This window comes from Rhinatrema bivittatum, chromosome 12 (assembly GCF_901001135.1).
Source record: "Rhinatrema bivittatum chromosome 12, aRhiBiv1.1, whole genome shotgun sequence".
Classification (NCBI taxonomy): domain Eukaryota; kingdom Metazoa; phylum Chordata; class Amphibia; order Gymnophiona; family Rhinatrematidae; genus Rhinatrema; species Rhinatrema bivittatum.
The window spans coordinates 45418879-45433727 of NC_042626.1; the positions used below are offsets into that span (position 1 = coordinate 45418879).

Genomic DNA, 14849 nt, shown 5'->3' on the forward strand with positions numbered 1-14849 from the left:
TCAGCTCTGTGAGCTGAAGGAGGAAGCTGCTAGCAGCAGTGTATGTGAGGATGAATATTTGTGTGTCTGCGCACGAGAGAGAGTGGGCAAAGTTTGTATATAGCCCCCTCCCCTCACTAATCCAGAGCAATCTCAGGGTACCTTAAAAATCAAAAGTATCCAGGAATGGAGAGCGTCTTTTATCCTTACTGGTTTTATTTGTTCTCTTTTTCTAAACATTTACCTCACATGTCTATACATGTAAGTTAATCTATAACATGTATAAATGGACATGATTTATGACATTTATCAAGTAATCTTTTATTTTTAAACTATGTAACCGAAACCTTATGGCAGCTTGATAGAAAGTATTGCACAACATTGATATTCCTTAACATGCCTAGCTGTGAACCGTTGTGATGGTATATAACTTAACGACGGTATAGAAAAGATTTTAAATAAAAATAAAATAAAATAATCGAATTATATTGGGATTTTAGGCCCTGGAGTAATATTTGCAGTGCTGTGTGTTCACGGGTAGTGTTCTTAATGCTTGAATGCTAGCAGTTAGTGTTGTTTTGGTATGAGAGTGTCACTATATTATAATTGTAGTTCAGTTTACTTATGGCTGTCTGAGGGCCAAGCCCAAATCCAACACACTTTACAACAGGCCTAATATCATATGGATTCCAAGTGTCTTCTTTGCAGGGTTTCCTCAGAGGCGCCACAGCAGTGGATATAAATATAATATACATGGCATCGTAAGTGATCATTTTATCTCAGGCAGAAAGAAGACCCCAGTGATTTTCTAGCATCAAGTATTTTATTGGTAATGAATAATTATATTCTATGATTTATGCTTGAAATAGCTGTGGCACAGAATCGGGGGGAGAACCAGATTAGTTGAATTGCCTCAGAGGATTCAGCCCAGCGTGCAAGAGTCTGTGTACTAAGATAGTCCACTAGGTATTCTAGCTTGCCCTCCCAGTATGATGATGAGGTGTCAGATGTCGAGGTAAACACAACAAGAAAGCCTGGGAGATGAATTCAATCATGGAACATGCAAAAAAAAATCTCACAACAATATTTATATTGAAAGTACCTTCTTAACTGTTTATATACTTTTAATTTTTATATTTATAGAGGAGAAAAAGACCTTAGAAAACAGATAAACATGGAATTGTTCACATGTGATGATTTCAATCATGAGTCTTAAAACATTCTTACTTCTCTTTTACTCGTTTTATAAATGTGATATGATAAAAATGGTAAATTGTGCAAAAAAAAATTGTTTAGTCAATGAAATACAATTCCACACTGTGGTGATTAAAGAACACTCATCTTAAATCCTGGGTCATGTATCTTTCTCACGTGCATATCATTCAAATGTCAGCATGCATATACTCCAAAACATCCAATTGTCATTGACATGTTTGAAATATAAATATGGTAGATGGCAAGTAATTGTTCAAGCTAAAAAGAAATGCTGTATGAGAAGTATTTGTTGGTAATTCTTAAAACTACAATAGAGTGTCCTGATACAGTAGTTCAGTGAAATGTGTACACGTCAGCGACAATTGGATATATTGATATCTATCTGAAATAAGATGTTTTGGAGTATATATATGTTGAGGCAATGCAGTCTTCTCATCAAGTAAATATCAATTCTTCTAGAGACAGCTCAATGTGTGTTCTACCATGAATGCATTATCACTGGCTTCAGATCTAGGTATGTCATGCCCACCCAGTTACCCCACATAAATTGGGTCATGATATGCTTGCAACCTTGCCTTCATTATGGATACCCGCCACATGCCCTTCACATGGTCAGAGTGCATCTGACCAAACTTGCCGTACTTTATTATTCAAAACTGACATGCCAGGTAATGAACAAAGATGTCTAACTTGCAGGAGTATCCCACAAGTATTTCATCATACACAGACTGAGGCCATGGGCATATCACATCTTACTAAATACATGATTCGTTATGAGCTTGTCAGTACAGGGTTCACCAAGTTTGATGACTGTCAGGAAAACTACAGAGCATGGAAATCTTTATTGAAAGGCATCATCTTAGAACTGAACTTCTCTCCTCCAAGCTAAAAGATTAAGCTAATGGTGAAATGGTTGGGGAATGAATCATCAGAACAGGTAAAGAGGCTAAGTTCAATGCACATACATAACCCCTCAGTGGGCTTGACTGTAATGTAGCAAAGACTGAATGGTAGCCCAGAAGCAATTGAGAGTGCTCTCTTCAAGAGGAGAACGTTCTAGAAATCTCAAAGACAATTGCAAGCTGCAAGAGCTTGGAGATCTACTACTGGAACTCAAGGCAGCTAAAGCTGACTATGGAGTAAAGGTAACTTTAAAGAAACTGCGAGAAAAAAATGACTTTCCCATGGATCAAACTATAAAATGAACAATAATGTTGCTTTTCTACTTTTTAGCAGTGATGAGAAATGATCCAAGATTAATTCTTGATGCATTAGATGTAACAAGCCCAAGCCATCCTTGGAATGAATGGGCAACTAAAAAGTATGGTAACATTAAAAAAAAACCTGTAGCTGTGCACAAATAAAAGTTTCACCTGTTGTATCTACACCTTCCACCCTTCCTACTGCCAAAAACAAGAAGGTAGAAGATCCAGACAGATAATCTCCTTTGCTCAAGAAACCTCACCTTTTAAAGAAGTTTTGTGGCTTCAAGGAAAAGCTGCTGGGTGAACATAAAAACTTGTCAAGGAATTAGAAATCTGCTTCGAATACCATTCTTCCACAAATCATTTCTCTAAAGACTGTAAAGCAGTCATTAACTGCACAGAGTGTGACAGCGACAAACATATTACTGCCCTGGACCCAGATATTGCAAAACTCAACTTCCCCAAATCTTCTAACCCTGTCTCAAAGGAAGATGGGAAGGGAGATGAAGAACAGACAGCTTTGCTGGAGGTCATTCCCAAATGCACTAAAGTTTGAGGAGAAGGATCCTGCTAAAACTATGTGTTGGATGACCAGAGTAATAGATCACTGCCCAGGTCAGAGTCCTTTGACTTATTTAACATACAGGAAGATAATTTGCCTTACTGACGAGCGTTTTCCTTTACCCCTTATTCAGTAAGGGGAGGAAAACGCGTGTCCAACCCGCAGCACCTAATAGCGCCCTCAAATGCATCTTAATGGCCTATTAGGTATGCGCGCGGGATACAGAAAGTAAAATGTGCAGCCGCGGACTTTACTGTATCGGCCTGACACTGAGAACATGTGCGGGGATATTATAGACTGTTGGGAGAGGGTGACTGGTTATGTGATAAAAGCTGTAGATGGCAGCATTGAGTTACCTCTGCCTACTCTTATAAAATACAAGATTCCTGCCAATAGAAATGAAATCCCTATACCCATGGCTGCATGGAATTAGCCACACCTGAAAGCTATAGCCAATTGTATCCCACCTTTAGATCACAATGCACAGATCCTGCTTCTACTTGGAAAAGGTATGCTGAGATTTTACAAGGTTCATCAGCAATGCAACAGTCCTCTCAACATGTTTTATGCCCAAAGTCTGAACTTTGGCTGGGTAATAGTAAGTGATATATTAATTACAGTGTGTGCAAGCCATATAGTGTTTTTATGCTTTCACTCACTACCACTGTGTTAGAAAATGGACATGCATCTTTTTGCAAAACATGTTCTAATTATTTCTTCATTAAAGAAATGCCTGGCTACAAAGAACAACCAAGTCATGCTACATAGATCTATTTGAAACTTTCATAATAGAGAGCTGTGATGAGGATCTTAGAAGCACTGTATTCCAGACCACAAGAGATGATAATAAACCTGCACTTTCAATGAACTACCAGGATTTTGTGTCTATATGCAGCATAGACACATTTTTAAAACCAATGATCTAGTCACCTGCCATTGGACAGGGCAATTATGCCATGAAACAATTAACACCCATGGTATAATTAATTATGTTTAACTCTTTATTCAAGGATGGAATGGCTCCAACTGCACACATAGTGTCAGTGGACACTGTAACAACAAAATTGCATTCACATTTTTCTGAACAAGAAACTTGTGTGCTTAAAATACAGATACCCTTAGTGTAAATAGGCTGCTTAAGGCCTTAATTTCGATGGAACCTACAGATGTAGGTTAGATTATGGCTACAGGTGATTAGCAGGTTTAACGGATAACCTTTTCATACAAATTAATTCGTTTTAAGGGAGAAGTTGCTGACAGATGAGGGTATGGACCCCTTGCCCGAGGTGAGGTTGGCACAACCTGAGAGGGCGAACCCCACCGTCGGAAGGCGAGGCCGGACTGGCGCAGAGAGCCGGCTGGAGCTTCACTAATACCAGCCCCGTTCCCCGCAGGTTGAGCCCTTGGATTCAGGGGCCAGCTGGTCTTAGGTGGGCCCCTGCAAAGAGAGTGCTAAGCGTCAGTGGAGTTGTCCAAGATCAGAAGCCCAAGGGTCACCAATAGCCAGTCCAAGGTCAGAAGCCAGAGTCACCGATAGCCAGTCCAGAGTCAGAAGCCAAGGAGTCGCTGATAGCCAGTCCAGAGTCAGAAGCCAAGGAGTCGCTGAGAGCCAGTCCGAGGTCAGAAACCAAGGAGTCGCTGATAGCCAGTCCAGAGTCAGAAGCCAAGGAGTCGCTGATAGCCAGTCCAGAGTCAGAAACCAAGGAGTCGCTGATAGCCAGTCCAGAGTCAGAAACCAAGGAGTCGCTGATAGCCAGTCCAGAGTCAGAAGCCAAGGAGTCGCTGATAGCCAGTCCAGAGTCAGAAGCCAAGGAGTCGCTGATAGCCAGTCCAGAGTCAGAAACCAAGGAGTCGCTGATAGCCAGTCCAGAGTCAGAAGCCAAGGAGTCGCTGATAGCCAGTCCAGAGTCAGAAGCCAAGGAGTCGCTGATAGCCAGTCCAGAGTCAGAAGCCAAGGAGTCGCTGATAGCCAGTCCAGAGTCAGAAACCAAGGAGTCGCTGATAGCCAGTCCAGAGTCAGAAACCAAGGAGTCGCTGATAGCCAGTCCAGAGTCAGAAGCCAAGGAGTCGCTGATAGCCAGTCCAGAGTCAGAAACCAAGGAGTCGCTGATAGCCAGTCCAGAGTCAGAAGCCAAGGAGTCGCTGATAGCCAGTCCAGAGTCAGAAGCCAAGGAGTCGCTGATAGCCAGTCCAGAGTCAGAAGCCAAGGAGTCGCTGATAGCCAGTCCAGAGTCAGAAACCAAGGAGTCGCTGAGAGCCAGTCCGAGGTCAGAAACCAAGGAGTCGCTGATAGCCAGTCCAGAGTCAGAAGCCAAGGAGTCGCTGATAGCCAGTCCAGAGTCAGAAACCAAGGAGTCGCTGATAGCCAGTCCAGAGTCAGAAGCCAAGGAGTCGCTGATAGCCAGTCCAGAGTCAGAAGCCAAGGAGTCGCTGATAGCCAGTCCAGAGTCAGAAGCCAAGGAGTCGCTGATAGCCAGTCCAGAGTCAGAAGCCAAGGAGTCGCTGATAGCCAGTCCAGAGTCAGAAGCCAAGGAGTCGCTGATAGCCAGTCCAGAGTCAGAAACCAAGGAGTCGCTGATAGCCAGTCCAGAGTCAGAAGCCAAGGAGTCGCTGATAGCCAGTCCAGAGTCAGAAGCCAAGGAGTCGCTGATAGCCAGTCCAGAGTCAGAAGCCAAGGAGTCGCTGATAGCCAGTCCAGAGTCAGAAGCCAGAGGGTTGCTGAGAGCCAGTCCGAGGTCGAAGCCAAGAAATCCATCCAAAGGAGACCAAGGATGGGAACTGGAGCAGGAAGAAGGCATGAAAGGCAGGAACAGGACTCTGGAGGCAGAAACGGACTCGGGAGACAGGAACAGGAATAGGACTCAGGATTCAGGACACCACCGAAGCAGAAGGACTTCACAGAAGCAGAGCAGACTCATTGCCAAGTCGAGGAACCGGAAGAGGAGGCCCCTTGAAATAGCCCCAGGCTCCAGACATTATCCATGGGCTGGACTGTAATTAGTGAGGCTGGCCCCATTAAAAATCTGCAGGAGGCGCAGCCTTGCGTCTAGGGAGGGCCTGGCCTGGAGAGGGCTGCCAGAGGCATTGGTCCGCGGCCCTGTGCCACGAAGAGGAGGTCAGCGGTAGTTTCCCCCCGCCACAGGAGGTGGTGCAGATCTGGCAACGGAAGCTGCGAAAGCAGCTGGGACCTGGCGTGTGCGGAGGGGATGTCTCCCTGTGGCCGTGCGGGTCCTTTCGGAGTTCCCGGCGTCGGCAAAAGAGGTGAGGGGGACTGTCTGCCGGTAGCCACGGCCGGCACACATAACACTTACACTTTTGTAAGGTAATCAATCAGTTTCATCATAGCAGTATAAGTATACAAGATTTAATGCAGTAAGTGTTTTGTTTTTTCTAAATTTTACACAGCACAGCACTGTTATGGAAAATTAGCATAACGCATGCGTTATCTCCAAGTCAACCTGCACTTGACAAATACACAATGCCAAAATTATTAACCCAGCTGAAAGATGAATTAAGCCAGTTTGCCTTACCCTTAGCCATTGGCAGGCCACACTCCTGCATAGGAACAAGGTACAGAGATCCAGCATTCTTGCAGGCAAATGGCAGAAAAATAGAACTCAAATATCTCACAGACATTTCTGCGAGGTATGCAGGAAGGAATAAGATAAAGAGGGACTTGACTTGCTAAAGTTATTTCAAGGAATAAAGTTGGCAGTTATGACAAGGCAGCTACTCCAAGGTTAATGGAGCAGGCTATGCGGAGCACAGAACTGTCTTAAGCTTGCTAGTTCATTGATATAGTGAAGCACAACAAAGTTTTATCAGCAAGTCAGATGCAAATCTGTAAATTCTGGGAAATAAAATCCACAGTCTGTATAGTTCAGGCTCCTTTTCTTTGTTCAGAACGTCATTGCATATTCAGTTCCATAAGATCCAACATTGATCTTGATTGAATGTCACCACTGTTTATAGACACAGGATTGGTGGATTGCTGATGGTGTCATCTGAGTCCAGATGTATGCAAATATCCTCACTCCTGGTAATAAGATTTATCAGCAGACATTTGCTGAACAATACCCACTTCATAGCTAGTTTCATGGATAGATACCTTGTTTTCCACCAAGGACATTCTCACAATTCATGTGTCTGGGGTGCTCTAGCACATTGTGAGGTATAGACAAATGTCTGATAAGAAAGAAAAATTGCAGTATCTTTTCCTCTGTGTGATTCACAGCTTATATGACGTTGCCCAGATCATCATGTGGCTAAAGACTCCATGTTTGTGTTGCTTAGGCCTGCCCTTTGGTTCAGTCTATGTGTATGGCTGCTTTGTTTAGGCTTCACTGGCTTTTACCCTACAGAATCCTTCCCACCAAAGAATGGCATGAGTTTCTGCCTTAGGAGGGGAAATGAATACTGGGAAGTGCAGATGGACAGAGAGCAAGAGGAGGGATAATGGGAGGGTGGAGACAGAGAAAAAGAAAGTGCTGGGTGGGAGGGGAGTAGTGAGTGAGTGTGGTGGTAGGTGATGAGACAATGGGTATGCTGAGCAGGTAGGGCTGGAAAGAGTAGAGAAAGCAAGAAGGTGCTGAGTGGGTAGGGTAGACAGAGAGAGAAGGTGCTGAGCAGTTGGAAGGGTTGAGAGCGAGAGGGTACTGAGCAGATGAGGATGGGATGGAGAAAAAGAAGGCTGGCACTGCGGGAAGAAGGCGCAGAGATTGGAGTGATGCTAGGTGTGGAGTGGAGGGAAGGGGGGGGGGGGGAGATGATACCAGGCAGGGAGGAAAGAGATAGATGCTGGGTACTATGAGCAGGAGGCAAAGGGGGGAATGCTGGGCAGAGGGTGAGGGAAGAAATTGAGGGCATGCTGTGCCAGAACCAATGCTGTCAAAGAATGGAGTGCTCTGCTGGCAGGAGGTAGCACTGTGCTGGAACTGCCACCCGTAGGTAAGTGATTGGGGGGGGTGGAGGGGGTGTGCAAGACCAACGGATTACCTAGGGCACATAACACCCTTGCACCAGCCCTTTGTGTAGGTTAAGAAATCTGCAGTAGTTTTTCTGATTTTTTTGGGCAGATGTTTTGTTGCGTAGTGGTCTAAACTGCCTGATTTTTGTACAGAACTTAAATTACATTTGGCACATATACAAAGGCACAAAGCATACAAAATACTCCCAGTATTGTGTACGTTTTTTCATGATCCATAAGTCTGACTCTTATCCGAACCAATTCATTTTTATTTTAAAGTAAACATTTTCCTGAATGCATTTAAAGGTGAATTTCAAAAGCACTGCATGTGCAAAAAGTCGGAGATGCACATGCATATAGCACTTATTTGTGCTAGGGCAATTTTATAAACATCGCACATATGCTTATAAGTGCCGTTGTGCGAATATCTTTCATCTTGAAAAAAAGGGATGGAATAGGGGTGGGGCAGGGCATTCCAGGGTGTGGCATATACATGCGTAAGTTGCAATTTTATATCCTGTGAGTGTAGCGTGTGTACAGCTCTTCCCTGCACATATAGTTGTAATCATAAGTTTACATATCCCTGAAGGAATTTGTAAGAGGTATAGCATTTAAGAAAACATGAGTGATCAGAAAAAACATGTCTGTTGTTGTTAATGTGTTTCAAATTAAACTAATATGCATCACAGAATAGCACAATCAATAAACAAACCACAGCAATAAAGGACATAATAAAATGGTCCTTTTCAAAAGTTTGCATACCCTTGAATGTTTGGATGATCATATACACTCAAGTCGACACACACAGGTTAAGAGGGCAATTAAGGGTAGGTATCCACATCTGTGCCTTGATTGATTGTAATTAGTGTCTGTGTATAAACAATCAATGAGTTTCTTAGCTCTTGAGAAACCCTTGTATATTTCATCTGGGGCTGCTCTGAGTTTGGTGGTTACTGAAGCATGGGGAAAGGGGCGACCAAAATGATAAAGGGAATGGAACAGCTCCCCTGTGAGGAAAGACTAAAGAGGTTAGGACTTTTCAGCTTGGAGAAGAGACGGCTGAGGGGGGATATGATAGAGGTGTTTAAAATCATGAGAGGTCTAGAACGGGTAGATGTGAATCGGTTTTTTACTCTTTCAGATAATAGAAAGACTAGTGGACACTCCATGAAGTTAGCATGTGGCACATTTAAAACTAATCGGAGAAAGTTCCTTTTCACTCAACGTACAATTAAACTCTGGAATTTGTTGCCAGAGGATGTGGTTAGTGCAGTTAGTATAGCTGTGCTTAAAAAAGGATTGGATAAGTTCTTGGAGAAGAAGTCTATTACCTGCTATTAATTAAGTTGACTTAGATAATAACCACTGCTATTACTAGCAACGGTAACATGGAATAGACTTAGTTTTTGGGTACTTGCCAGGTTCTTAAGGCCTGGATTGACCACTGTTGGAAACAGGATGCTGGGCTTGATGGACCCTTGGTCTGACCCAGTATGGCATGTTTTTATGTTCTTAAAGCAAAAGACTGTCAAAGGATCTGCAAGCAAAAGTAGTTCAACTTTTTAAATCAGGAAAAGAATATAAAAAGATATCCAAAGATTTAAAAATGCCAATCAGTACTGTTCAAACTCTGATCAGGAAGTGGAAAATTATGGGTTCTGCTAATACCAAGCCATGGTCAGGTAGACCAAAAAAGATTTCAGACACAACTGCCAGGAAAATTTGTCGAGATGCAAAGAAAAGCCCACAAGCAACTTCTACTGAAATACAGATTTCCCTGAAACAAACTGGGGTGGGTTTTATTCGAGTAAATGCACTTTACTCGAGTAAGTGAGCTTTTGAAAATTGCTACAATATATGCCATTGAATTGCCCTTAGGATTTACTTGCGCAAGTGCACTTTACTCGAGTAAATGGCTTTTGAAAACTCTACAATAGTAGTTACATTTACGCTCATAACTCCTTATGAAAATTACCCCCTAAGTTTGGAAAGGAGTCAACAAGGCCTATGACGAATGAAGAGAAGCACATCATCTCTACCATGAAGCACGGAGGTGGATCTCTGCTGTTTGAGGTGGGGGGGGGGGGGGGGAAGGGAAGGGGTGTGAGCTACAGCGACACAGGGAATTTAGTCAAAATTGATGTGAGGATTAATGCAGCATTTTAACCGAAAATATTGGAGGAGAATTTGCTTTCAGCCAGGAAGCTGCGCAATGGACGACCTTGGATTTTTCAACATGACAATGATCCGAAACATAAGGCCAAGTCGACCCTTCAGTTGATACAGCAGAAGAAAGTGAAGGCTCTGGAGTGGCCATCGCAGCCTCCTGACCTCAACACCATTGAGACACTTTGGGAAGAACTCAATCATGCAGGTCATGTTAGAAAACCAAAGAATTTACAAGATCTGGAAGAGGAATGGGCAGTTTTACCAGATGAGAAAATAAAGGACCTCATTCACAACTATTACAAAAAAAACTGCAAGCTGTCATTGATGAAAATTTACTAATGTAAATACCTATACCTAATGTTATTCTCTCCCTTTTCTTCTCTCCTCCCAGTTCTATTACCTTGTTATTTGTAACTGCTTCCTTCTACACAAATAGGTTATTGAATTGTTCACTGAACACCCCTGTTATATGTAAACCGGCATGATGTGTTTGCAACATGAATGCCGGTATATAAAAATTTTAAATAAATAATAAATAAATAAATGAAAAGGGGGCAATACACGATATTAAGAACAAATGGTATGCAAACTTGTGGACCATTTTATTATTTCCTTTATTGCTATGGTTTGTTTAATGATTGTGCTATTCTGTGATGCATATTAGTTTAATTTGAAACACATTACAAATAACATTTATTTTTCTGATCACTCATATTTTCTTAAAATGCTACACATCTTACAAATCCTGTCAGGGGCATGGAAACGTATGAGCACAACTATATTTACTTCTGCTATTTAGCACGTTTAAGTCTGAATAAAAGAATTTATAGCCAAATATGGACTGCGTGAGGGGTCTGGGAAAACTGGAGGAGCGCAGGCTAAAGGAGCAGGTGGGGTCTTGATGACCTAGAGACAGAATGAGCAAACTGGTGGATGAACTGGTTAAACTGGTCTTTTCCTTCACGTGCGCACGTTATAAAATTATCTCACTTGCTTGTGTAAAAGCCAATTCCTAATGAAAATGCATGATTAGCAGATACTTGTATACATGTTTAAATTAGGAGCACGCATAAGTGTGCTCGGCATATTTTATAACATGCGTGCGACGTGCGTACTTGCACAGCCGATGTAAGATTCCTGTGCATGTGGCCATGCACCCACATACACATATGGGCGCGCGTGCTCTCATTTTAAAGTTAACGTCCCTGTGTGTAACATTTAGTTGGGCCTTGCAATCCTTTCTGAACTAAATCCCTGAAGGAGCTGGGCAGTTTTACATACTGTTATCGTATCATGACTGTCATATATATGTACATTTGTACTTAATCTCTTTGTTAGCTGTAGAGAGTTGAAACTTTAGATCTGCCAAATTTCTGAAAGAAAAATGTAGGCCTCTACTGGTACTTTGAGGCCTAGCATTTTAGTACCTGCGGCACTGATTTCCAATGGAAGAAACAGAATGCATTGGGATATGAGTTTTGAAAAACAAAAGTAAAACATTTCCTGCTAGAAATCAGATGGCTTAATTACAGTTTAATTCTGATACACAACAGGGAAGAATGAGAATTTATGGGGGATTTTTAAAAATTAGTCAGAAACCATTTCCCTGAGTAAATAATTAGCTGTCTAAACATTTAGCTGTCTAAAAATGTTCCAGCCTTTACCCAACTAAAAGTATGTGCCGGGATCAACAATGTGCATAATTGTAGCAGTGTAAAATGTAGGTAGTCCCTGGGGCAGGTTTAGGTCAGGGAAGGGAAATAATTCACATTATGGGGTCATTTCCAAAAGGATTTATATTCTTAAAATTGTGTTTTGCATGCGTAAATGCACTTTAAGCACATAAGTGGGCTTTTTGAAAACTACTAAAATAGATGGTAACTTTTAAACAGGCCCAAGAGCGCACATATACGCACGTTCCTTAGCCCGTGCCCAGGGATTTGGCCATTTTGTAGCACGCGCGCATGTTATAAATAGCCTGAACGCGCACACGTGCGCACAGTTTTAAGCGGGTGTACGCCTAGGTGCGCAAATCCTGCTTCTACCGGGTAAGCGAGGGGATTTTAATAGACGCCCACATCAATGCCATTACCAGTTTTCCCAGTTCGTTGCCAGTTCGCCAAGATAAGGAATAGGACTTCCAAACCTCTCCCCCCAGTCTAATAGCCTCCCTTCTCCCCTGTTAGCTCCAACCCTTAAACCTCTGCCGATCTCTCTATTTTTCTTTATTCTATTGTTTACAGGTCCTTCATAGCAGAGGTAAAGGTTACGCGGCAGGGGACCCCGGCGCGAACCTGTGCGCGTAAGTATTTACGCGCTAATTTCAGGCTGAAATTCAGGAACACCTCACGCCCTGTCCGGACCACGCCCATTCCCCTTCCCCTCTTTTTTTTTTTGGGGGGGGATTTTCATTTGTGCACTTAGCGGGAGATACGCGCATTCTGGGGGCGGCTTTTAAAAATCCGCTCGTCGCGTGTCGGCTCGACTTGTGCGCAGATCTCCTGGACTTGGCACACCCCAGGCTTTTAAAATTCACCTTTACGTATGTTAGATCTGTACGCATAACTCCTTTAAAAAAAAAACAAAAACCACCTCCATAGACTGCGTTTTCAAATCTGCACACGTTATTTTCAAAGGGAAAAGTACTTGCGGAAAAAAAGCAGGGGTCAATCTCAGCGGGTGCTCTTTCTCAGTGCAATTTTCAAAAGGAAACTACGTTCATACTTTCCCTGTGAAAACCCCCTTAAAGACAGTTTGGTATTCTTGGGTTAAAAAAACAGAGGTGGGGAAAAACTGAGAGCAAACTGAAACCTGGAAAATATCAGCCTGGTTCAAGCTCGATGGAATTTTTAATTTGCTCCAGATTCATTGTAAAAATTTGTTGAAATTTCCCTCAGGAAAATCTTTCTATATTGTGTAATAATTTTCCAGCCTTCATATCGTGTGTAATTAAATTATTATTATTATTATTTTTTAATTTACAGCTGGGCCTACTCTTTTCCAGCCAGCCACCACCTGGCTTCTACCACAATCATTTCCAGTTCAAAATAGCTTCTTGATACAGGGACTGTCAACAAAGTCCCCAAGCATAAAACATTAACATTGCTAGGAACCATCTGACACTTAACCATGATAGAAACAATAACATCATTACATAACAAACTTGATGCAGATCTGCTGCCGGTTCACTGGAATCTCTACCAGATCTGACTGACAAGGATCCCACGAATTGGGCAAATCTGCATGAATTCTGGCTCAAAATTGAAGATTCAAGGCCCTGTCCACTGGTTGAAACACCATGCTACTGAATTAGTTTGTTTAAATCCTGGTTTTCTGGGCATCTTTGTAAGTAACTGAATATCATTCAGTTTGTCAGTATTAATTTGTTAGCTGATTTTTAGGGGGCCCTGCTTTTTGTCTTCCTAATTGATGCATTGTGTCCTTGTTATTGTAATCTGAGTGAGTTATTTTGCACTTTTCTACATTAAACAGCATTTTCTCTCTATCAGCCCAAACCCGCATCATTTCCTGATCCCTATGCAATGTCCTGTGAGAAGTCGCCATCATGTGAGAAATTGCGACCTTGTGAGAAATTGCGACCTTGTGAGAACTTGCGACCCTGTGAGAACCTGCGGTTCTGTGAGAAGCTGAGGCCCTGTGAGAACCAGCAACCCTGCGAAACTCTTCGATCCTGTGAGAGTTTTCGACCCTGTGAGAACCTGAGGCCCTGTGAGATTTTTCGGTTTTGTGAGAATCTGCAGCCTTGTGAGAGTTTTCAGCCCTGTGACATTCTACGATCCTGTGAAAGTTTTCGACCCTGTGAGAACACAAGGCCCTGCGATAGTTTGGGGCCCTATGAGAATTTACGGCCTTGCGAGAATTTGCGGCCATGCGAGAACTTGCGGCACTGTGAGAACTCGCGGCACTGCGAGAACTCGCGGCACTGTGAGAACTCGCGGCACTGCGAGAACTCGCGGCACTGCGAGAACTTGTGGCACTGTGAGAACTTGCGGAACCATGAGAACTTGAGGCCTTGTGAGAACCTAAGGCCTTGTGACAACCTGTGGATTTGTGACAACCTGCAGCCTAGTGACAGCCTACGGCTTTGTGAAAACCTGCGGCCCCGTGACCACCACCGGCACCATGTTAATTCACGGCCTAGTGATAACCCGCGACTCTCAGAGAATTTATGGCCCAGTGAGAATGTGAGGCACTGTGAGAACTTCCGGTCCTGTGAAAATATGCGATTGTGTGAAAACCTGCGGCCTTGTACAAATCTGCAATCCTGTGAAAATTTACGACCCTGTGAAAATGTACAGCTCAATGAAAACATGCGGCCCTATGACAACCTTTGCTCCTGTGAGAATATGCGACCCTATGAGAACCTATGGCCATTTGAGAATATACGGCCTTTGAGTATATGTTGCCCTGAGAGAATTTGTTGCCCTGAAAGAATCTGCCGTCCTCCTATTACTCTGCCTGATATGCTGCTGAAGGTTGTGATTTTCTAACTTCTATCTAATAAATGAAAACAAACTCCATGACAACAACTGAATGACTATTCCAGGCCGTACACCAATAATCTCGCACATAAAACATGGGCCAATCATTGTGAGGAGAATAGTACAATTATAAGCTAGTCAGGATTGTAAAATACTCCTAGTCATCAGGGACAGATTTAGCCTAGCTTGTAATTGTTCAGTTGCATCCATGGACGTGTAGGCTTGTTTTTCGTATAGAACTACAAGTTCAA

General features: G+C 42.9%; 1 protein-coding gene across 7 annotated transcripts in view; it reads left to right on the forward strand.

Annotated features, from left to right (window-relative positions):
• The window catches only part of LOC115074626 (myosin light chain kinase, smooth muscle-like), a 42874-nt gene extending 28237 nt beyond the window's left edge, over nucleotides 1-14637 (forward strand). For 5 of the 7 annotated variants that reach the window (XM_029574233.1, XM_029574236.1, XM_029574234.1 and 2 more), the window contains one exon: nucleotides 13606-14637. In XM_029574233.1, the coding sequence (XP_029430093.1) occupies nucleotides 13639-14607 (969 nt within the window). In that variant the 5' untranslated portion in view covers nucleotides 13606-13638 and the 3' untranslated portion in view covers nucleotides 14608-14637. Of the gene's footprint in view, nucleotides 1-12339; nucleotides 12399-13588 lie in introns of all 7 variants that reach the window. The other 2 variants (XM_029574235.1, XM_029574237.1) reach the window with 2 other exon arrangements.
• The last annotated feature ends 212 nt before the right edge of the window (nucleotides 14638-14849 follow it).